This window comes from Salvelinus fontinalis, unplaced genomic scaffold (assembly GCF_029448725.1).
Source record: "Salvelinus fontinalis isolate EN_2023a unplaced genomic scaffold, ASM2944872v1 scaffold_0328, whole genome shotgun sequence".
NCBI lineage: Eukaryota > Metazoa > Chordata > Actinopteri > Salmoniformes > Salmonidae > Salvelinus > Salvelinus fontinalis.
This window is the reverse complement of record NW_026600537.1, coordinates 17593-42531: the sequence shown is the minus strand read 5'-3', so window position 1 is coordinate 42531 and position 24939 is coordinate 17593. Positions and strand designations below refer to the sequence as shown.

At 46.0% G+C, this 24939-nt stretch overlaps 2 protein-coding genes across 19 annotated transcripts in view; one reads left to right on the top strand and one right to left on the bottom strand.

Annotated features, from left to right (window-relative positions):
• Positions 1-2527: 2527 nt before the first annotated feature.
• LOC129845641 (peripheral plasma membrane protein CASK-like) overlaps positions 2528-24939 on the top strand; it is a 37744-nt gene continuing 15332 nt past the window's right edge. For 13 of the 18 annotated variants that reach the window (XM_055913497.1, XM_055913486.1, XM_055913496.1 and 10 more), the window contains exons 1-8: positions 2528-3017; positions 15523-15635; positions 18210-18315; positions 18515-18598; positions 19320-19392; positions 23778-23880; positions 23973-24151; positions 24358-24480. In XM_055913497.1, the coding sequence (XP_055769472.1) occupies positions 2959-3017; positions 15523-15635; positions 18210-18315; positions 18515-18598; positions 19320-19392; positions 23778-23880; positions 23973-24151; positions 24358-24480 (840 nt within the window). In that variant the 5' untranslated portion in view covers positions 2528-2958. The remainder of the gene's footprint in view (positions 3018-15522; positions 15636-18209; positions 18316-18514; positions 18599-19319; positions 19393-23777; positions 23881-23972; positions 24152-24357; positions 24481-24939) is intronic. The other 5 variants (XM_055913500.1, XM_055913499.1, XM_055913498.1 and 2 more) reach the window with 1 other exon arrangement.
• LOC129845643 (probable G-protein coupled receptor 34) lies at positions 21067-23395 on the bottom strand. The gene is made up of 2 exons (XM_055913502.1): positions 22924-23395; positions 21067-22524 (listed from the first exon to the last, which is right to left on the bottom strand). The coding sequence occupies exon 2, from the start codon at positions 22478-22480 to the stop codon at positions 21251-21253; it is 1230 nt and encodes a 409-aa protein (XP_055769477.1). The 5' UTR covers positions 22481-22524; positions 22924-23395; the 3' UTR covers positions 21067-21250.

Genomic DNA, 24939 nt, shown 5'->3' with positions numbered 1-24939 from the left:
ACAACCTAATCCATGCCTTCAGGCAGCTGGCTCCAAAGGGTCCAAACCATACAATAGTTAACTCTGTCACAATCAGTTTGTTGAGAGCTGTCATTAGTATGGTTACGCAACACCCTCTCTGTAGTACTAGTCAGTGGACAAAGCCAGAGATGAAACGTCAATGCATGTTAGAATAGCAATGTTCATTATTCATAGTACAATAATTCATAGTAATTAGTACAGTGAGAAGCTGCCTTTCTATACGAAGCATGGCTTATTAAACAACTGATAGATAGAGACCATTTTAGGCCTATCACACAAATTATTCATGAGAGAAAATTGAAAATTGATCAAATGGGACCATTTCTCACTGAGTTGGAGTGAAATTGTCATCATAATGCTAGCCTGGGTAGACTGAAACATATTTTTGTGTCTGAAGGAAGATTCTGTGTGAAAGTACATTTATTTATTGTGTATTTGGGGTATAATACAGAGCCTATGACTAGTGAGTCTTGGATATTATCATATTATTCCTGCATTGCATCTAGATTTGGAGTTCTGTATCATATAATTAGGAATTAGTATACTAGAATGGATAGGAACCTTCTTATGATGGCAGTGAGGTCAGCCATTTTGGTCAGGGAGTTGGTCAACCATGGTTTGCCAGTGCTGTTGTAAGATATTGTGTAAAATAATGAATTTGAAGAAAACTGTATTTATAATTACATGACTATATTTTAGGTTAACAATAATTCTATTACACAATTTCAGATATATCATGTGCCTTACTTTTATTTTCCTGCATAAGTAAAATCAGGATAGACATGAATTCCAATTAGACTGGTTTGGATTTCTCCCTGGCTGCCATTTTCACCCCATTCTGGAACTTTTAGGGTTTATGACATAACCCCTCTGGTCATTTAATAAGATCTATTTTTCTTCTGTATGACCACCTCAAGGGGGCAGTGTCAACCAATCCAGAGTGACTCACTCACCTGTGACGTTGTGGCCGAATAATACAAATAGATTGGCGCAAGTGTGTCAACAATGTGGCCCAAGGATCAGTCAAAAGCAAAGCATTAAGCCAATGAATTACCAGGTATTTACTGAAAATGGTAGAATGGTAGTTATATTGCAATAACCTATGACTTAGGCTACATGGTTGTTTCTTTGGGATTCAATAGTACAAGAACCACTAGGCACCTTGTTTTAATGTTTTATTAACCCATCCATCACCCCCCTCTTCGGAGGACACATATCTTTTAATTTTTTTACAGCTTTTCTGCTACATATACATACATTTTATATACACTTTTATAACAACAAGTTAGCAATTTTGTTTAATTCTTATCAGACAGCATCCGATGCAACTCCACAGATAGAACCAGCCCCTCCCTGTAAGCACTAGGCTGCTGGATACATTTAGCAGAGAGGCGAATGTGACAGATCCAGGATGTGGCTGTGACATGACTATGCCTAACAGGTCTAATATCTGTCAGGTCTCTTATCACTTATTATTAGAAAGTATCTCTCGATGCACACCTGAACAACAGACATCACTTCAAATCTCATCTCCTGCCGGGTGTAGAATGCATAGGCCAGTTTATGTTGAGGCAGAGCAAAAGAATGTCCAGCCAATGTGATGCCATCACTTGCAGGAATCTGGTTGTACTTGCTTTTTTAATGCATGGCAACAAGGGCTTATAGAAATAGGGCATTTGCTAATATTAAATTTTTTTCATATATTTCCAATAGTCAACTCCTGTGTTTCCAATGCTGTTATGGACGCTGGTCCTTTTTTGATACCCTTATTTATAGACGTGCAATACTGTATCAGATGGAAAGTAATAATTAATACACAATACAAGATAAATATTATTGCGAGGGCAGTGAAAGGATTGTGGAAACGCTGACGTAAGGTGATGGGCTTTTGATGGTGTCAACGCGTGCGCGCGGTGCATTGAATGCGACCGTGGATTGGTGGAATGGGGAGTGTGAAACCGATTAGGAAACTGCGCCTTGGGGGACTTGGAGGGTGGCGCCCTGAACGTCATGTTGGCTCAAGTGGCATTGGAATTAGCAAAGAGTCTGAGCGCGCCTACGAAGCCATTATGGCTCTCCACATACCAGTTTCATAACCTAGAGAGGGAGGAGTCTTCCATTTCTGGAAGCCGGAGGAGCAGCATCCGAGACAGCGTAAAAATTGGAGTAACGGTGCTCGAAGGAGACTGGAATACGAAATAATATCATTTTATTTTCAACATACCAACGAAATATACATGGATGCACAGTTTACGAGATAAGCATGAAGGTCTTTGATTTAAGATCATGTAGCTGCAACCTTGTTTTGCATGTGCGGTAATATTCCAAGACATATGTGATACGTTGGGTGTGCTCAGCGCAATAACGGCGCTAGCAAGCTATTTCAAACGGTAAAATAAATCCAGATTGCTAGGAGATAGCCAACCATTTTATAGTTAGCCAGCTAGCTTGCGGGGGAGCAAGCTGCCTACTCGGGCTGGGGCATCATCGGATGCATCGACCAAGAAGAGGCATCTGGTAGGCATTAACCGAAAATACAATCACGGGGCATGCAAAGCGGTGTGTTTTGTGCAAACGGTTGATAAATCCCGCGTCCTCGGGTCTGGTCGTGGGATTAACCAGCCGGGAGAGAAGGAGAAGGTGGGGCCGAGGAGTGTCAAAAACGGTCGAGCTAAACCCAGCGCATGTAACTTGGCGCTCTAGCTAACGGGCTAACATTACCTTCTCCATCGGTTTTCCATTTGGGAAATTAATTTAGGAAACTAGAATTATTCGACCATTGGAATTCTGAGAGCTTGCTGGGGTATTCCGTGGCAGTTCCCCCTCTCCCCCAACAAGGATCAGTCAGAGCTGTACACTTGAGGCCATTGGCTTCTCTACAAATAATACCGTGTGGGGCGAATTTCACGGGGGTAGCATCCCGGTTTGCTTTGGACCATGGCGGACGACGACGTGCTTTTCGAGGATGTCTACGAGCTGTGCGAGGTGATTGGGAAGTAAGTGTCAGCAGATGTTTATGAACTGAACAATGATAATAAATGAAACCTCTTGTTTGCATTGTATTGCGTGTCTGCCTGCCTGTTTTTTCCCGAATGGAAGCATTTGCCTTACAAATATGAATTGCCACCACCATCATGACAGCTGTTTTACTTGGCCTACTTGTAGGTGAGTTGGTCATACAAAACCTCACACTACCCATCTATTGTCAGGCCTATGTAAAATCACTTACACAGTAACTAGTTCAATAAGCATGTAACACGATTGCATAAACTGTTGAATATATGGGAAACCAGTTAGGCCTACTGACTTGTTAGTTTGATTGGGTGAGGCCCAATAATGTATGGTGAAGCCCCTGTTTAGATCAAGAGCCGAGTGCATTGTTTGAGCTGGGCAGGATATCTTCATTTAACATGGCAGGAGAGAATATATCTGATCAAAACGGAAGTTCATTGGCTCACACATATTCAAAAAATGTCCATATCTAGATCATTTTCATTCATGTTTTGTGCATCCATTCAGCTTTGTCAGATAGACACATTATTTTGATGAGGTGGTACTGGGCGACAGGTAGCCTAGCGGTTAGAGCGTTGGGCCAGTAACTGAAAGGTCACTGTTTCCTTCGAATACCCGAGCCGACAAGGTGGGAAATCTGACAATGTGCCCATGAGCAAGGCACTTAACCCTAATTTTCTCCAGGGGTGTTGTACTACTATGGCTGACCCTGTAAAACAACACATTTCATGGCACCTATCTGGTGTATATGACAATATAACATATTATTTTACTACACATAGGCATAGTGACTCATTAGTGGTTTGGAACAGAGGTGCTATACGTTTAAAAGCTGGGCCATTCATAGTTTTGGGTTGAAATGTAAACGTGCTTGGCTACTACAGCTAGGTCAATAACGATCTCCACAAGTACTACTGTCAACACCACTACACTCTTCTCTCAGATTCAGATGCAGGGTAATTACAGTCAATCATTTAGTATCATTGGCCATTTGGGACAAGACACAGGCTGCAGATTGTCATTGTGATGACGTCACACACTACTTCTTGATCCTACTTTAAGAGAAGGAGCATAGGCTCCTGGGGAGGATGGAACTTGTTCAACAGAATAGTCACATTCAGTGTTTTGGGTATACTGCTGTGTTCTATGTCTGCACCGGTGTTCTGATATCACCATGCACTGCTAGTCATTGTCCCTGCCCTGTCAATTGCAGACCAGTCTATTGATCCCCACCAACCAGACGTGGCCAATCCTATTGTTGATGGACTTTTAAGCATTGCACACGCAGTTACTGATCATGTTTATCCCTGATCTATTTAGCCCGGATTTGTCTTTCAAAGAGATTTAGGAGGCAACCTAATTTTACCCTGGATTGACAATTAGTCTAAAATCTAAAGAGGCAACTCTGGGTTTAGGCCAATTCAGTAAAAACCGGTTATCAGATTTCCAGAATAAGTGAACAAATGTTTAAAGCATTCCCAGTTCCAACACTGAGATAACTGATAGGCCTAGAAGCAGTTCAGTTTTCTATCCATTTCACACTATTAACATTGATTTATAAAGCACATAAATCCTAACACACATTCGTGCAGGAAGAAGGTTGTTGATTGAAGAGGGCCTCTTCTATTTGGTGCAGACCTCGTTTGCCCTCACATAGCTTACAACTATGTCATTTTCACAGATTAGTCTGGAAATCCAGATTTAAATGTATTGAAACTACCACCCACACCAACCAATACCCCCTTTACCCCAGATTTCTATTGTTGTGGCTGATGATCACACCCCTTCATATGAAGACCGGGCAGGCAGGCTGCTGTAGTCTTGGAGCTGGCCTAGCTCCCCTCCCCCTCTACGCTCAATCGAGACCCGTGGGTCCATTAGGGTCCAGGCTGAGACACATGCTGATTGCTCTTCAGCCCCTCAGGCTCTACTCTTTGTTTGGGGAGCTCTCTGCTTCCGTTTACTCCTCACTCAGTGACGGATCTAGGATCTGGTCTACTTTACCCAGTCCTGGTGTTAGACGGCATGTGGTGGGTGACAATACTGGTCTTGGGACAGCTGGTAAATAAGTAGCCGCCCGGGGCCTACCTTTGTGCAGTAACACAGAGAGGGCCTCTAGTCAGAGGAGCCTACACCATGACCATGTTATCACCATGATCAGAAAGGGCTTCATGGCCTCCTACCTTCCCCTTCCCAAAGTCATTTGTTCCTCCTTTCATATTTCCTTTCTCACTCATAGTTGTCAGGGCACAAGGGCGTCTTTCACCAAAACAGCTACACTACCTTATTTATTTCACTGTACATCACCAGGTTCTGTTTAGTGAAGCAAATCTTTTCCAATAAACTTGATTTATGTCCCAGCTTTGTGAAAGAAAGCCGAACAAAAAGCACGATTCCAAATGAATCCTCTCCACCAGCGACGCAGCCTAGTTTCTGACAGTGAAGTGATTGTCAGACAAAAGCACTGAGTACCAGCCAGTGTCTTTTAGGTAGAGAACTCTGCCAGCCTCTCCTGCAGAAAGCTGGGGATCATTTTCCTCAGCCCAGGATGAAGGGAGGGGATGCTGAGGAAGATCGTTGGAGACAATGGAGGGTTCGAAATAGGATTGCCCCGAGGCTGGATATATAACTAATGCCAGCGGACTCCAGGGCTGACCTCCAATTTTTGTAAACCACACTCACTGTCAAGAAGAGCTAGGGAACCAAAGAACAGAGGCTTAGAACAACTCCTCTCCTGCTATCCCTTGCTCCCTTTGGTTCACATTGGTTCAGACGTTTTTGTTCCCTTGGTAGTTCATGGGGAGTGTTCAATGAACTGAAGACGTGCTGTTATCGCGGCTCAAGGGTCTGTATTGTCAGGGACGTCTAAAGCGGCGTTGACACGGCAACAAATGTTTGTCGCCAAGTGGCAGCTGTGCTTAGTAGGATGCGATTTTACAGCCAGTCATTTTTCTGTTTCGCTTCTAGTGTTGCCTATGCTTCCATGCATGGCTCTGAGAATCACCATTTCCATAAGTAACTAATATAGTCTAGATGTGTTTTCACGAGATCTGTAGCCTTAAAAATAACTGTCAATAGAATGCTCACTTCACACGTGGCCTGTAGCCCTCTGAGGAGGTTTGTGAGCTATAACAAGACATTTTGTTTGACGAGGGAGACATTTGACTGACACTGTAGATCTGTGAATGATTGAAATGGTGTGGTGACACTTCCCAAAGTAGGTGTGACATGCTACCGGCAGCGGCTAGTATAGTGTAAATAGCCATGTCAACCAGCGACATATGCAGGTGTTCGTGTTAGCTGATGAGGGAATAGTTTCGGGCTACTACACGCACACATCCAAACACCTCTGCTATAATTTGTCTAAGGTTGGCAGACAATAAAAGGTTGGCAGACAGTGTGGAGGTTTGGGGTTGGCAGAAGGCCTTTGGGACGACTGAGCCTTTGTTTCGGCTCAGTTCCTGAGCTGGAGGAGTCGTTTAATCTCTCTGTTATTTCTACCTAATCTCGTTTAAGAAACTGGGTGGTTCGAGCCCTGAATGCTGATTGGCTGAAAGCCGTGGTATATCAGACCGTATACCACGGGTATGACAAAACATTTCGTTTTACTGCTCTAATTATGTTGTTAACCAGTTTATAATAGCAATAAGTCACCTCGGGGGTTTGTGATGTATGGCCAATATACCTCCGCGTTGCGTCGTGCATAAGAACAGCCCTTAGCCATGGTATATTGGCCATATACCACACCTCCTCGGGCCTTATTGCTTAAACATAGCACTTGCTTCCAGATCCTGTTCAGTATCTCACAACATTTAATATATGAAAACCCCCAGTACAGCATGTCTAAAGCATCTGGCAGGAAAAGGGATCCATTCTGAAGAATGAGAATGAGCACTCCCATTTAGACATGCTCATCTCTTGTCTTTACTCACCAGTTGACCCTTGATATTTTCCCCTTGTAAACATGTACGTCAGACCAATTATCCCCCACCAACACAGACACTTCTATTGTAGTCCCTGCCTGCACTCCCCTCTCTCAGATCCTGCTTATGTAGGAGTCAAGGGAGATGACTGGGTGGGTGGGGAGGATTGCCAGTAGGGTCAAGCTCTGAGGATGACCTGCAACCTGCTAGTTGACTACTACACTAAGTTAATTGTTCTCTGAGGTGTAGCTTACTGTACGCTTAGCTGAATGGGGTGTTCAGTCTCACTATCTAGAACATTCTGAATCGACCAGAATGGAACCATTCCCCCTCTTCCCCCCTGGCTCTGTAGGAATCAAGTTCCTCTGGATCCATACACAATTGGCTGACAGCCAGCTAGTGCCAGGCTCTCCTCTCCTTTCTCCTCTCCTCCTTTAAGAAAGTAAAAAGGAGATGTGGAGGGACTCCCTTTTGAGAGTATTGTTAGACATTATGAGTAACTCAGACCTATTGCTAAGCTATTTGTCTACTGCAGTACCATTGGTAGAAGCCTACTGGGGCTTTTGGAAGCAAACCTTTTTAAAATGTTATATCTTCCAATTTAGTTTGAATAATTTCGAAACAAATGCACAATCAGAATAAACAGATTGAACAAAGCACAGTATTCAAGGCGTGACCCTGTAAATGAGCAGTGAACTAAGGCCCATTGCCTATTCAGACATTATTCTAACAAAGGATGGCACAAGGCCTCACTCTCCACTGCATCCTTATCTATCTGAGGGAAGTAAAGCTCACGCAAACAGCAATCCTACCTATTAGCCCATTGTGTGTGTTAAATTTCAGTAAACACAGTGACGTGCTCAGGCCGGGCATTTAAGCTCCAGTTGAAGGGGATGGGCGAGGCGTGGGTAATTTGAGCCGTCTCTGCTCATAATGATTCTCTCTGCATGGGAATAGTAATGCAGACAAGTGCAACTGGAATCACACGCGGCTCTTCATTCTGGCTCTGGGGTACTCATTAGAGCCAGGAAGGATTGGAATATTGTCAGAATGGCTAGGAACTGGTGGAGTGATCAGTACTCTGACTCGCGTTGGCTCAGCTAATTAAACATCAACTCCTAGCCTACGTTTTAATGCTTTGGATCGCATTGAGCTCATTAAATGTAAGCATTTTTAAAAATGATTTGTTTGCAGTTTTTCTTAATTCATTCGTAGCTCTACATACAATACACACACTTGCTACATGTTAAGCTAACTACCATTTGTGTGTGTTTTATAGCCTCTAATGGGTTCTCTGAGCAACCATAACACTCAGTTCATTTGTTACTGATAGAACATACGAAGGCTAAGCTATCCCTGAACAAGCATAACAAACCCTTCACCGTCTTTCTCGTGCTGTGCATGTGTCTTGGGCCCAGTCATTCAGACAGTTTAGCCTACACCCTCATCTACAGGTCTACGATCTGTTCTCCCTCCCTCCAGCCTCCACCTCAGCCATTATGATGAGATGATGTAACTGACTCTAGGCATGCTGGCAAGAATCTCCGTCTGCCCACACCTCCCGAGGCGCTTCTCAGAATTCTACATTCCATCTAACTTTCTCTTCTCTCGTTGTTTCTTGTCCTCACTATTTCTCAGGAAGTGTGTGGTCAGCTCCTAACAGAGTGTGGACTCTGGGGAGTTTGGCCTGGCTGATTTATTCTTACAGATGGGTTTGTTGACTGCTTTGAGAACAGGGGACTCGGAGGTGATATTGAATTTGGTCTCTGCTTGTCTAAGGGCTCCTGGGCCTCCAGTGTCTGACTCTGGTTATTTCCCAAAAAGTGCCCCATTTTTATTTATTTCCTCCTAATTTCTTCCTTCCTTCCTCTCTCTCTTTATATCCCTATGTACATTCACCTGCTTTCCTCTTTCCTTCGTTCCTCCTCCTTTCATACCTACATACTATCCCCTCTTACATAACACAATCGGATTCTGAAAGGGATGGTGTAGGTTAAGGAAACATGATGGTTGGGTGCATCTAATTGGTAGTTTGGCTCTGACTACATGAGTGTTTGGGGGTCCCAAGTTCCTCCTCAGGCCCCCTACCCTTCTGGAGTCTGGGAGAGAAGTGGAAATCTCTGCTCTGAGACTGGCTTAATGTCCTGGAGGTATTTTGGCCTGTGAATTTCAGATGCACTCCGGTACAGCAGGAGGAATCCTAATTGCCCTCTATAAATATTCAAAAGGTTGTTCTCTTCAAGTAACCAGTAAATAAAACCAAGCAAATATTTAGGGCTGTGTGTTTTCTTCCACAACAGCCACTTGGCATTTTAGAAGCTTTTCGGTGCAATTAGTGTGTACACAGTTTTGGCATCCGGGGACGAGTTAAATGAACTCCGCCTCGTTGTTTCTAACACCATCATTGGACTGTAATCGGACTCTGACACGAAAAGAGTAAGTATGAGTCACATTCTTAGCCTACCTCAATGGACAGTTCCCTTACTACTCACTAGGGGTGTGACAAATTGACAATTGTGCTTAAGGGTTAAACTGCCATTTAAACATCAGTTCTTTAAATCGTGTTTCCGTTAAAACGATAAGGGGAAAAATCATACAAATTTCACAATGTAGAATAACGGTCCCAATTATGACCGCTAGTCCCGGGCAATGACGTTAAATCTACCGCAGTCATATACCATTGAAAGCGCCTCGGCTACGGCATGTTTGTATGTAAGGGTACACTACAGCTTTTTAAATACCGACACGAAACCTTCTCTGGAGATGGTTTCAAAGCGCTACTGAACGGGAATTGTATTTGTAAAGGATCTATGCTTCTGAATGGGGGCTAACATCCATCACTAGGCCACCAGAACTGTCAATCAAATAATATCGAGCTGCCTGCTTGCCTACCTACTGCCTGCGAACAGATCACTCCTAAATAAAGTACTTTAAAGTTTGTTAAATACCGTGACATTTACCGAGACATTTAGTAGAAAGAAAACAAGACTGATTAGTTGCCGTACTTGTGAGAACAAACACTCGCATCTTTCATAGCGAGCTAGCGAGGGACGGAGAGAGATGGGAGGGGGCACTGTATAGGCAGGTCAGCCACCAGGCAGACGGAGTCAGAACCGTCTTCTAGGCCCATCTATCGTCAATCAAAAGCAGTATCTCGCAATAGAATGCTGTATTTTGCGATTTCTTGTAAAGCAGGGCCTATCCTCAATGAATAGGCTAGGATATTCTACATGCAACAGACCGAAGAGAGAAGTCGCATCATTAGCGAAGAGAAAGAGTAGGCGAGCCAGCTGCAACACGATTATAATTTTGTGGGTAATAAAACATATTGTTATTCCGTTTAGGGATTTTTTAAAACGTTAAGGATCCAAATTTCGTTTAAACGTTCCTACTCACGACCTGTCTCGACTCTTGGCTTTCTTCGGCTACTAGGCTACCTCAGTTCCTTCTATCTCTCCCATTCGCTCTCGTTTCTCTCTAATGGCATTCTAGTTCCCATCCGAGGTAATGTGAGAAGGTGGTCAGGTGCTAACGGGTAATACTAACACTGCAGGGCATTGCTGAACGTGGGAGGGGGCCCATGTTGCGAGCACAGCTGTGCCTATATCATCAAAGCGTGCCTACCCTCTCGCTCCTTTCTCACAGTCCTTCCCCGTGGAATGACACTCCTGCGTGTGATCGCTTGCCTTGGCGCCTTCCAGGGGTGGGGGGTTTGGCGGGGTCAATTCCATTTGAACTCACTCAGTCTACATTTGACAACTAGGGAGATGAATTGCAATTCGATTCACAAATTCAAATTGGGCAGCTAGTCTATCATCTTCTGTGAGGATATTTGAATTCTTGATCTTATTTAAGATGAAATTGACCTCGCTCCCAACCGAGTTCACCTGGCTTTTGGCTCATCACAGTGTCATGGAGATAATGGGAGTTTTATTGACATTTAGGCTGGGCAATACTAGTCCAGTCCAATACTACACCCATCCCCTGGCATCCATTCCATACCACTTCAGTGTTTGCAGACCTAGGTGTTAACTCTATGGTAGAATGAAATCAAAACCCATATGAAGGCTAGGTGTAGCCCACACCTTATTTCTTACAACCTATCCCTTCAGTCTGCGTACACCATAGGAGGGCTTAGGGGGAAGGAAACCAGTGTTACACCTTAGGGAGGAGCTAGGGGGGAAGGAAACCAGTGTTACACCGTAGGGAGGAACTAGGGGGGAATGGAACCAGTGTTACACCGTAGAAGGGCTTTAGGGTGGAAGGGAACCAGTGTTACACCTTAGGGAGGAGCTAGGGGGGAAGGAAACCAGTGTTACACTATAGGGAGAAGCTAGGGAGGAAGGAAACCAGTGTTACACTATAGGGAGAAGCTAGGGAGGAAGGAAACCAGTGTTACACCGTAGGGAGGAATTAGGGAGGAAGGAAACCAGTGTTACACCGTAGGGAGGAACTAGGGGGAAGGAAACCAGTGTTACACTGTAGGGAGAAGCTAGGGAGGAAGGAAACCAGTGTTACACCTTAGAAGGACCTAGGGGGGAATGGAACCAGTGTTACACCGTAGGGAGAAGCTAGAGGGGAAGGAAACCAGTGTTACACTATAGGGAGAAGCTAGGGAGGAAGGAAACCAGTGTTACACTATAGGGAGAAGCTAGGGAGGAAGGAAACCAGTGTTACACCGTAGGGAGGAACTAGGGGGGAATGGAACCAGTGTTACACCGTAGAAGGGTTTTAGGGTGGAAGGGAACCTGTGTTACACCTTAGGGAGGAGCTAGGGGGGAAGGAAACCAGTGTTACACTATAGGGAGAAGCTAGGGGGGAAGGAAACCAGTGTTACACCGTAGGGAGAAGCTAGAGGGGAAGGAAACCAGTGTTACACCTTAGGGAGGAGCTAGGGGGGAAGGAAACCAGTGTTACACCGTAGGGAGAAGCTAGAGGGGAAGGAAACCAGTGTTACACTATAGGGAGAAGCTAGGGAGGAAGGAAACCAGTGTTACACTATAGGGAGAAGCTAGGGAGGAAGGAAACCAGTGTTACACTATAGGGAGAAGCTAGGGAGGAAGGAAACCCGTGTTACACCGTAGGGAGGAACTAGGGGGGAATGGAATCAGTGTTACATCGTAGGGAGGAACTAGGGGGAAGGAAACCAGTGTTACATCGTAGGGAGGAGCTAGGGGGGAATGGAATCAGTGTTACATCGTAGGGAGGAACTAGGGGGAAGGAAACCAGTGTTACACTATAGGGAGAAGCTAGGGAGGAAGGAAACCAGTGTTACACCTTAGGGAGGAGCTAGGGGGGAATGGAATCAGTGTTACATCGTAGGGAGGAAGGAAACCAGTGTTACACCGTAGAGAGGAACTAGGGAGGAAGGAAACCAGTGTTACACCTTAGGGAGGAGCTAAGGGGGAATGGAACCAGTGTTACACCGTAGGGATGAGCTAGGGGGGAAGGAAACCAGTGTTACACCGTAGGGGGGAAGGAAATCAGTGTTACACCGTAGGGAGGAGCTAGGGGGGAATGGAACCAGTGTTACACCTTAGGAGCTAGGGGGGAAGGGAACCAGTGTTACACTGTAGGAAGGAGCTAGGGGGAAGAAAAAAACAGTGTTACACCGTAGGGAGGAGCTAGGGGGGAATGGAACAAGTGTTACACCGTAGGAAGGAGCTAGGGGGGAAGGGAACCAGTGTTACACCGTAGGAAGGAGCTAGGGGGGAAGGGAACCAGTGTTACACCGTAGGAAGGAGCTAGGGGGGAAGGGAACCAGTGTTACACCGTAGGAAGGAGCTAGGGGGGAAGGGAACCAGTGTTACACCATAGGAAGGTGCTAGGGGGGAATGGAACCAGTGTTACACCGTAGGGAGGAGCTAGAGGGGAATGGAACCAGTGTTACACCTTAGAAGGAGCTAGGGGGGAAGGGAACCAGTGTTACACCGTAGGGAGGTGCTAAGGGGGAATGGAACCAGTGTTAAACCGTAGGGATGAGCTAGGGGGGAATGGCACCAGTGTAACACGTTAGGGTGGAGCTAGAGGGTAATGGCACTAGTGTTACACGTTAGGGTGGAGCTAGGGGGGAATGGCACCAGTGTTACACGTTAGGGTGGAGCTAAGGTGGAGGTGAACCAGTGGTTGTTTTTCGGCTTGCGCCTTTGTCTTAAGGAGATAAACGTCTGTCAGCCAGGGCTGTCTTTCAACTAGAGGTCGATCGATTCTGATTTTTCAACGCCGATACCGATACCGATTTATTGGAGTACCAAAAAAAATTAAAATGTATTTGTAATAATGACAATTACAACAATACTGAATAAACACTTATTTTAACTTAATATAATACATCAATAAAATCAATTTAGCCTCAAATAAATAATGAAACATGTTCAATTTGGTTTAAATAATGCAAAAACAAAGTGTTGGAGAAGAAAGTAAAAGTGCAATATGTGCCATGTAAGAAAGCTAACGTTTAAGTTCCTTGCTCAGAACATGAGAACATATGAAAGCTGGTGGTTCCTTTTAACATGAGTCTTCAATATTCCCAGGTAAGACGTTTTAGGTTGTAGTTATTATAGGAATTATAGGACTATTTCTCTCTATACCATTTGTATTTCATATACCTTTGACTATTGGATGTTCTTATAGGCACTTTAGTATTGCCAGTGTAACAGTATAGCTTCCGTCCCTCTCCTCGCCCCTACCTGGGCTCGAACCAGGAACACATCGACAACAGCCACCCTCGAAGCAGCGTTACCCATGCAGAGCAAGGGGAACAACTACTCCAAGTCTCAGAGCGAGTGACTTTTGAAACGCTGTTAGCGCGCACCCCGCTAACTAGCTAGCCATTTCACATCGGTTACACCAGCCTAATCTCGGGAGTTGATAGGCTTGAAGTCATAAACAGCTGCTGGCAAAACGCACGAAAGTGCTGTTTGAATGAATGCTTACGAGCCTGCTGGTGCCTACCATCGCTCAGTCAGACTGCTCTATCAAATCATAGACTTAATTATAACATAATAACAAACAGAAATACGAGCCTTAGGTCATTAATATGGTCGAATCCGGAAACTATCATCTCGAAAACAAAACGTTTATTCTTTCAGTGAAATACGGAACTGTTCCGTATTTTATCTAACGGGTGGCATCCATAAGTCTAAATATTCCTGTTATATTGCACAACCTTTAATGTTATGTCATAATTACGTAAAATTCTGGCAAATTAGTTCGCAATGAGCCAGGCGGCCCAAACTGTTGCATATACCCTGAGAAGTGACACAATTTCACCTGGTTAATATTGCCTGCTAACCTGGATTTATTTTAGCTAAATATGCAGGTTTAAAAAATATATACTTCTGTGTATTGATTTTAAGAAAGGCATTGATGTTTATGGTTAGGTACACGTTGGAGCAACGACAGTCCGTTTTCCGATTGTTATGAAAACTTGAAATCGGCCCTAATTAATCGTCCATTCCGATTAATCGGTCGACCTCCACTTTCAACCCCACCGGAGTGGGGGGTTTAGGGAGTCTCGCACTGTTTTCACAGATCAAGTAATGTCTGGGGGATATTTTCTTTAGCATATGGGTCAGTCTTCACAGAGCCTCCACTCTTCCCCCCCACCCAGAGGCAGATAGCCGGGTTAATCATCATAGTAGGAGAGGCCCACACATGGTGGCTGTAACCCCCTACCTATTGGTTAGTATTTATAGGATTTCGAATTGTAGGCCAATTCTATTGGATACTTTTATGAATTAGCCTTAACTCTGTTTTGATGGAGTTGAAATCCCTGCCACTGAGTTTTATGCATTGCTGTTTAGTGATGGCTCTATTTCTGTGTGTGTGTGTGTGTGCTGACAGATGCCTTTCAGTCACGCGTCTCTGTCAGCATCAGTGCCACAGCCTTTAAGATTATACTGAGTGGAACAGCTGAGCACTGTGTGCAGTGGGGACTTGAGTGCGAGGGTGTGTGTGTGTGTGTGTGTGTGTGCACAAGTGTGTAAATGTGTGTGTTTGGTCTAGGTTTATTTCCTCTACTACTGTTTTTCCTGTGTGTGTGTGTGTGTGCCCCACAGTCCCTTTGGGATTTACAACCTTGCCCAGTACACTTCCCTGCCTTATCATATCCTCAACCCTAACCCACCACCCTGGTCCAAGGCCCCTGTCAGCAATGCTATTTCTCCCTGCCTCGAGGCCTCTGTAATGGGGCTTTTATTTTCGTCTTAACAGCTGTGCTCACCACTGCTCTGTGATTCCCCAGGCAGAGGAGAGGAGGCTAGGCTACGCCGCTAGCTGCTACATCTCCAGCATTAGGCTCCATCATATCCAGGGCTGTGCCCACTGCCACGACCTACTGTTCATGGCTGTTGGGTTATTGTTACTGCACTGTGATTACTGAAGGCCTACAGGGAAGAACAGAGAGAATGTAAAGGTGCCAGATATATGATCTGGTGTGTGTGTGTGTGTGTGTGTGTGTGTGTGTGTGTGTGTGTGTGTGTGTGTGTGTGTGTGTGTGTGTGTGTGTGTGTGTGTGTGTGTGTGAGAGAAACGTGACTAACCCACTATGGTTTCTGTCTTCCAGGGGTCCCTTCAGTGTGGTGAGGCGCTGTATCAACAGGGACACAGGGCAGCAGTTTGCAGTGAAGATCGTAGATGTGGCCAGTTTCACCTCCAGCCCTGGCCTCAGCACAGAGGGTAAGGAAGAGTCACACTCGTGCACTGTGTGTGTGTGGGGGTAAAGCGCTGATGCATACTAACTTTCCATGCAGTTTCCTGCCGTGTCATGCTGTTCTGTGTGTGTGTGTGTGTCACACTGTGGTGGCAGTGCCCTGGGTTTTGGCGTTCATGGTGTGCCATCTGTGATGCTCCGGTCAGAGCTGGGCCCAGGAGCCAAGGACAGGATCATAAGGAAATGGAAAGACAGAATTGTGTGTGAAAATATTGATAGCGTAATAAAGAGGGATTGTTGAGTAAACTGATATAGATTCTGGCTCTGGAAGAGCCTAGTAAACTGATAGAGGGTCTGGAAGAGCCTAGTAAACTGATAGAGGGTCTGGAAGAACCTAGTAAACTGATAGAGGGTCTGGAAGAGCCTAGTAAACTGATATAGGGTCTGGAAGAGCCTAGTAAACTGAAATAGAGTCTGGAAGAACCTAGTAAACTGATAGAGGGTCTGGAAGAGCCTAGTAAACTGATAGAGGGTCTGGAAGAGCCTAATAAACTGAAATAGGGTCTGGAAGAGCCTAGTAAACTGATATAGGGTCTGGAAGAGCCTAGTAAACTGAAATAGGGTCTGGAAGAACCTAGTAAACTGATAGAGGGTCTGGAAGAACCTAGTAAACTGAAATAGGGTCTTGAAGAGCCTAGTAAACTGATATAGGGTCTGGAAGAACCTAGTAAACTGATAGAGGGTCTGGAAGAACCTAGTAAACTGATAGAGGGTCTGGAAGAACCTAGTAAACTGATAGAGGGTCTGGAAGAGCCTAGTAAACTGATATAGGGTCTGGAAGAACCTAGTAAACTGATATAGGGTCTGGAAGAGCCTAGTAAACGGATAGAGGGTCTGGAAGAGCCTAGTAAACCGATAGAGGGTCTGGAAGAACCTAGTAAACTGATATAGGGTCTGGAAGAACCTAGTAAACTGATAGAGGGTCTGGAAGAACCTAGTAAACTGATAGAGGGTCTGGAAGAACCTAGTAAACTGATAGAGGGTCTGGAAGAACCTAGTAAACTGATAGAGGGTCTGGAAGAGCCTAGTAAACTGATAGAGGGTCTGGAAGAGCCTAGTAAACTGATAGAGGGTCTGGAAGAGCCTAGTAAACTGATAGAGGGTCTGGAAGAGCCTAGTAAACTGATAGAGGGTCTGGAAGAACCTAGTAAACTGATAGAGGGTCTGGAAGAACCTAGTAAACTGATAGAGGGTCTGGAAGAACCTAGTAAACTGATAGAGGGTCTGGAAGAACCTAGTAAACTGATAGAGGGTCTGGAAGAACCTAGTAAATTGATATAGGGTCTGGAAGAACCTAGTAAACTGATAGAGGGAAAGAATACCTGCTAATCAGAGAGTGAGAAGAAGAGAGGGGGAGAAAGAGAGAGTTAGAAGTAGAGCAACAGAGAGGGAGAAGAAGAGAGAGGGAGAGGACCTCCAGTGTGTTTGAATGCTGAGAGGTTGATTTCTAGCTGTAGAGTTGGGCTGAATGGAACTCGTAAATGTCACTTTCATTTAAAACCCCACAGCGCTGGCAGAAAAGACAATTGGACCCCCGATGAAACGAACCTCTCCCTCCCCTCCCGCTGTAGTTTTACAGAAACTCACAGAAACCAGTCGTGTTAATTGTGAGCAGTGACATTTTGAGTTAGCAAGCAGACTGGGCTTCATTGAACAATGATGAGTGCGTATAGAGAGCACATCTATCCTGCTGCGCTATCCACCAAATCCATACTGTTAGACTATACCCCCCCTCAGTTACTACCATGTATCATCATCTGTTCTGTTTTCATCTCTCTGACTCGTACTCTTGGTCTTCTGTGTATGAGAGAGAGAGAGGGAGAGACGGAGATCGAGGAATGCAGAGAGAGAGGCTCAACACAGAGATAGTGAGAGAATAAGGACTCTGTCTCTGGGTCTTACGTCATGAGTTAGGCCCGTCACAACACCGCACACACGTTTGTAGTCTCTGCAGACTAGTAGACTGGAGGGGAGTGTGTAAATGAGGTCTGTATTGGGTGATGTGAGCTGCAGAACAGAGGAGAACAACAGTGCAGTGTGTCTGACTGGGTCCAACTCCAGACGACGCCTCTAGTACCACATGAGCTCCCACAGCTTCACTTTCCCTCCCAACGCTTTTTCAACTATTTTGCTCCTCTTCGGGGTGTGTGTGTGTGTACTGTGTTCTTCGCTCTTTGCTGCTTCCTTGTGTGTGTGTGCTTCCCGCGCTGCAGTCAAGCCTCTCCCTGCCTGCACACGTGCACCCCTCCATGTTCATCTCCTTTGATGTTTATGTGGTTGGGGAAGAGAGGGAATGAAAACAGTAACATGCGCCGGAGGTGTTTCCTCTTCTCTTAACCTCCCTCCTGCGCTCCGCCTGGAGTCTGCCAACTGGGTCAGCGCGGTGGAGAGGTCAGGAGAAAGAGAGGGAGGGGACACACCTATAAGCTATGGGGCAAGATGAGGAGGAGTGTGTTGAAAAGGGGAAACGAGGACAAACGGATGCATCTCAATACTGAAAAAATGGTTTCCATCTCTTATCTCGCCTGTTTCCTCCACAGATCTGAAGAGAGAGGCCAGTATCTGTCACATGCTGAAGCACCCTCACATCGTAGAGCTACTAGAAACCTACAGCTCCGATGGCATGCTCTACATGGTCTTTGAGTTGTAAGTTGGTTGTGTTTCGGCCATTTTGTTTCTTGAATGGTCACCTATTGACTTTCTATTCTAGAATGGACTAAATTCTAGAATTTCTGTTCTAGATTTTACTTGATATTCTAGAATGGTCCCTCCCTGTTGACTTTCTGTACTAACGGTGTAATTCAAATTCAATAAAGTTTTGTTTTATGTGATTTCTACCTCTCTGACATAGTATGGATACAGCTGACCTGTGTTTTGAGACTGTGAAGCGGGCCGATGCTGGTTTTGTCTACAGTGAAGCTGTAGCCAGGTAAAAACTTGACTCTTAGGTTCCCTTATTTCCTCTCTGCCTCTCTAGTATGGACGGAGCTGACTTGTGTTTTGAAATTGTGACGCGGGCTGATGTGGACTTTGTCTACATTGAAGCCGTAGCCAGTTACACGCACGTCACATTGACATTTTCAACGAAGGCCTCATTTGAAGTAAGGGGCCTTGTATTCAGTGGTAGGACGATGAGGACCTTGGAGACTCTACATGCCTGTAATGAAGTGCTTTTAGATGGAGCTCTCTAAGAAGTAGTGGCGTTGCTAATTCCCTCACTCTCCTCCTTCCACTTCATTCTCTCTCCCCCTTTCTCTTCATTCTCTCTCTCTCTCCCCCTTTCTCTTCATTCTTTCTCTCCCCCTTCCTCTTCATTCTCCCCCTTCCTCTTCATTCTCTCTCTCCCCTTTATCTTAATTCTCTCTCTCTCCCCCTTTCTCTTCATTCTCTCTCTCTCCCCCTTTCTCTTCATTCTCTCTCTCTCTCCCCCTTTCTCTTCATTCTCTCTCTCTCTCCCCCTTTCTCTTCATTCTCTCTCTCTCCCCCTTTCTCTTCATTCTCTCTCTCTCTCCCCCTTTCTCTTCATTCTCTCTCTCCCCCTTTCTCTTCATTCTCTCTCTCCCCCTTTCTCTTCATTCTCCCCCTTTCTCTTCATTCTCTCTCCCTCTTCATTCTCTCTCCCCCTTTTTTTCTTCATTCTTGTCTTTTAGTCACTACATGAGACAGATCTTGGAGGCGCTGCGGTATTGCCATGACAACAACGTGATTCACCGTGACGTGAAGGTAAGCTCCCCTACCCCAGATCTCCAGTACCACGTACCCCTTATCGAAACAGCACTGTTGTCAATGGCATCTATTGATTTCAAACAGAATGAAGTAACCATTGGTGATCCACCGTCTGTCCCCTTGTATTGAGTGTATATCGACTAACCCAACGATAACTGACCCATCAGCTTAGCCCATTGGGTTGTAGTAGTAGTAGGCTAACTAGTAATGAAGGTGAGTTAAGCTGGGGCTGGATTAGTGTTTAGTGTAAGGGGAAACCCTGCTGAAACCCTGTTTGACAGGCCAGACAGCACAGCTTCAGTGATTACTATAGGATTACCTCTCTAACATACAGTATGCCACAATGCCAGACCAGATGGGGCGAGCCCTGCCCACAAACAGACACATTTGGTGACTCCCAGAGGGGATAAGGGGAGCTTTTGCGTGTGTGTTAATACCAATGTCAGTAAGTCAGTCTGTGTGTTTACACAAAGTTACACCTTCCCCCTGTGTTGAGTGTATGTAGTGTTTCATGAAAGATGTGTGTTTATTGTTGTGCGTGTATTTGTCTGTTTGAATACTTGTGATTTGGGTTGTAAGAAGTGTGTGTGTCTCTGTCTGTCTGTCATGGTGCCTGTGTGTGTGTGTGTGTGTGTGTGTGTGTGTGTGTGTGTGTGTGTGTGTGTGTGTGTGTGTGTGTCATGGTGCCTGTGTGTGTGCGTGTCATGGTGCTGGTGTGTAGTAGACTGCTGTAGTGGTAGTACCTAATACCATCAGTAGAGGGGACTGTGTGACACTTATCAGCCATTCAGTTTTCACACCAAGGTGACATATATACATGTGAGTTTAATTCGTATATATTTATTTGCTTTGTACAGTGTTATATCAGATATGATTGTGTCACATACTATTGACAAAATTAGTTAACAGACAGACACAGGCATTTACACTACCATTCAAAAGTTCGGGGTCCCTTAGAAATGTCCTTGTCTTTGAAAGAAAAGCAATTTCTCAGTGCAGACATTGTTAATGTTGTAAATGGATTTTTTTATTTTTTTATTTATCTACATAGGCGTACAGAGTCCCATTATCAGCAACCATCACTCCTGTGTTCCACTTTATATAATGTTTACATACCCTACATTACTCTTCTCACATGTAGATGTTAGATATTACTGCACGGTCGGAACTAGAAGTACAAGCATTTCGCTACACTCATATTAACATCTGCTAACCATGTGTATGTGACCAATAAATATTGATTTGATTTGATGGCACGTTGTGTTAGCTAATCCAAGTTTATCATTTTAAAAGTCTAATTGATCATTTAGAAAACCCTTTTGCAAGGGTTGCACAATTGAGCAAGAGGACAAGTACATTAGTGTCTAGTTTGAGAAACAGTTTGAGAAACAGACACAAGTCCTCAACTGGCAGCTTCATTAAATAGTACCCGCAAAACACATGTCTCAACCTCACAGTGAAGAGGCGACTCCGGGATGCTGCCCTTCTAGGCAGAGTTCCTCAGTCCAGAGTTCCTCTATCTAGTTGAGACTGGTGTTTTGCGTTGAGACTGGTGTTTTGCGTTGAGACTGGGGTTTTGCGTTGAGACTGGGGTTTTGCGTTGAGACTGGGGTTTTGCGTTGAGACTGGGGTTTTGCGTTGAGACTGGGGTTTTGCGTTGAGACTGTGACCCTGAACTTTTGAACAGGAGTGTATATCACTTTGATTCAGGACATCTGGTCAGTTCCATTCTTGGAAACTGAGTCTAGTTGAAGACGTTGGCCCTTGTCACATGCATCAGTTGTTGAGTACATGGTATACATTACAATGTAAATAGAGCTACAGTCCATGAAGTAAAACAATGAAGTCTGTAAAGTCACTGCTTTGCCACTACGGCTGCGCCAGGGCGGAGGGTGGGGCTAATCAGACAGAGGCTGGTCCTGGGCTTGTGGGAGGGGTTAATGACGGTGTTGGGGGAGATGACGGACAGAGAGGTCCGTCTGAACTCTGATACCGAGCTGTTGGAGGTCCCGTCGTTAAGGAAGTGGAGCCGGTTGCCGAGGCTTTGTCCGAGGGCTTTCACGGCGGCCTTACGCACCGAGCCCGACAACAGGAAGTACATCACAGGGTCCAGGACGGCGTTGAAGGCAGAGAACAACAACATGACCTCATTGGTCCTGTCCACCAGGCGCAAGTAATCGCAGGATGGGGATTGGCTGACCTGGGAGAGGACGTAGAATGGGCGGAAGGCGTGGTAGGGTCCGAAGCAGACGGTGAACAGGAAGAGCACGAAGAAGGATTTCCTGGCGGCGCTACCATAGCGGTGGGCGTTGGGGAGGTCAGGTTTATCCCTGGACACCTTGAGGAGGCGCATGGCTATCTTCCCATAGGAGACCACCAGCAGGCAGAACACCCCCCAGAACAGCAGCACCAGAGCCATGTTGAAGTAAGCCTTCCCCTTCGCCCCACGTCGCTGCTTATACTGGAAACACTTCCCAGGTTCCTCGTTTCCCTCCGACATGGCGATCATGGGCACGGCCGCCGCCAGGGACAGCCCCCAGAGCGCCCCGCACGCCACCCAGCTCCATCCCCCGCCTCTCAGCCTCCTGGCCAGGCCCCTCCCCGCTCCGCCCCGCCCCTTCAGCTTCACATACCTATCCAGACTAATGAACCCCAGCAGAGTGATACTGATATACATGTTCATGTAGAAGAGGTTGCCCACCACTTTACAGACCAGGGGGCCGAGGACCCAGCGGTTGCCATTAGCATGGTAGAGGACTCTGAAGGGGAGGCAGGCCAGGAGCACCAGGTCAGCTATGGCCACGTTGATGAGGAACACCCGGACAGAGTTCCTCCTGGAGTGGAGGAAGACGAAGACCCACAGGGCCAGGAGATTACCCACCAGACCCAGGAGGAAGAAGAGGGAGTAGAAGAAGACAAGGGGGAGGCGCAGGGCACCGTCATCTAGATTACATAGGGTCTGGTTTGGGGAGGAGGAGGTAAAGAGGGGATAGGTGGCATTGGAGAGGGGGAAGGAAGAGGAGGACAGGGGTAAAGAGGTGTTGGGAGAGGAGGTGGAAAGGGGGGAGGAGGGAAGAGTGGTCATTGTGTTGAAGCTGGGGTGTCTTTAGGACCGGCAGATCTTCAGTGCTGTGGGGGGGGGGGGGGGGGGGGGGGGGGGGTAGAGAGAGGGAGGTTTTTGTTATTGATAAGGATGAAAAACAGAGAGATGTCAATGCATAAAAGAAGAGTGGGCTGTTAACAGGAAAGGACTTTGGCGGTTTGCATTGAAAAAAACACTGTACAAGCACTTAAAGAACTCATCTGTTTTTAAATGTCACCACTTCCTGTTTACAATGTTGTATTTCAAGTATCTCCCATGTAGCAGGGATGAAGTCATGAAAAATCTACCACTACTTTTAAATGCAATTATTTTATTGTACCTATGACCTATTTTGGATTCACCACCTAGTAAAGATGCCTTGTGGTTTTGACAGATTCACACACACAGGTTCACTGATGTTTTTATTAAGACAGGATCTCACTCACCATCCAGATTCCCTCCATGTCAGAGACTCTGCAGCTGGAGTTTGACTGTCCACTGTCCAGAATGTGTGTGTTGTTACGTGTCCTTTAACAGCCCTGGTCCTGCTGTGCCTTGGTTGTCAGGTTCAGTGGGATACTGTTCTCTGGTTACTCTCCTACACACCTTTCTCTTTCTTTGTCTCTTTTGCTCAAAAGTATGAGTGTTACTCTCTCGCTCTTTCCTCCTCTCTCTTCCTCACGCTGGTTCCGCTCTCTCTGTGCCTCGAGATGTTCTTCTCTCACGCCTCCCCCAACCACTCCCTTGTCAGCTGTTAGCAGCCGTCAGAACCCTCAGACCACAGACCCCATCCTCCCCCTCCAGTGTGAAGTGCAGAGTAGGGCAGGAAACCAGCGCTGTGAGACCACACACCCTGACTGTCACGTACTCCAGCGCTGCGCTCTGCTCCTCATCCTCCACCTCTTCTTCTCTCTATGTTCTCCTCTCTTCCTCCTTTCTCTGGTGTTCTCTCTATCTGTCCAGTGTGGGCGTCCTCCTTTCTTCTCTCCTCTTCGCTATCAGTGGGAGTGTTTCTGCAGTAAAGCAGGTGGCCCTCTGCCTTTGTCCCGTCTAGGAACCTTTTAGGTCCATCACTACCAAGGTTTTACTACAATAGGATGGTACAAAATGGAGCACTTTTTGATGAAGCTTGAACCCAATCCTCTCTCTCTTTCTCTCTCTCTCTCTCTCTCTCTCTCTCTCTCTCTCTCTCTTTCTCTCTCTCTCTGTCTCTCTGTCTCTCTGTCTCTCTGTCTCTCTGTCTCTCTGTCTCTCTGTCTCTCCGTCTCTCTCTGTCTCTGTCTCTGTCTCTGTATTGTAGCCTCACTGTGTCCTGCTGGCCTCTAAGGAGAACTCAGCTCCTGTCAAGCTGGGGGGGTTTGGAGTGGCCATACAACTAGGAGAATCAGGCCTGGTGGCAGGAGGTACTCTATATTCACTCTGGGACTGTGTATTTGTCATTCTCTCTCTCGTATCTGTGTGTAAACCCACACTCTAACCCCCCATTTCTCCCCAGGTCGAGTAGGCACGCCCCACTTCATGGCCCCAGAGGTGGTGAAGAGAGAGCCATATGGTAAGCCTGTAGACGTGTGGGGCTGTGGAGTCATCCTGTTCATCCTGCTGTCTGGCTGCCTGCCCTTTTACGGTACCAAGGAACGCCTGTTTGAGGCTATCATTAAGGGGAAATATAAGGTAGTAGTTGATTTTCCAAAACTGCCCTCTAACACACACACACACACACACACACACACACACACACTACACACACACACACACTACAAAGCAAAGAAAAGCTCCAGGTATGTACTGTGCCCAAGGTGATAAAGGTATCTGGCATACCCTCGGTTGCTGCAGCCCTACATCCATCTGAGAGCGTGTGTGTGTGTGACACTCCCCTCTAGATGAACCCACGCCAGTGGAGCCACATCTCAGAGAGCGCCAAGGACCTGGTGCGTCGCATGCTGATGCTGGACCCCGCAGAGAGGATCACTGTCTACGAAGCCCTCAACCACCCCTGGCTTAAGGTGGGAACAAACATGCACACTCACTAAAAGCCCTGTCTGCAAGATGCTGAATATGCAGACACACACTTAACCCCGACTGTACCACATGATTATAACCAGATGTGAAACTAACATTGGGTTTGTTGTTTCCTCATAACTTCCTCCCTGTCAGGAGACGGAGTCCTGCATCAGCTACTTTCACAACCCAGAGAATACAGTCCACTTTATTGAGTGGAAACTGTGTTGTAGTGTTTTGTCTTTATTAGTGTGCTATTCACCTGTCTGTGAGGGACAAGTATTCACCTGTCTGTGAGGGACAAGTATTCACCTGTCTGTGAGGGACAAGTATTCACCTGTCTGTGAGGGACAAGTATTCACCTGTCTGTGAGGGACAAGTATTCACCTGTCTGTGAGGGACAAGTATTCACCTGTCTGTGAGGGACTAGTATTCACCTGTCTGTGAGGGACAAGTATTCACCT

Coding starts and splice junctions, on each gene's coding strand:
- LOC129845643 (XM_055913502.1), bottom strand. CDS start 22,480: ATGACCACTCTTCCCTCCTCCCCCCTTTCCACCTCCTCTCCCAACACC.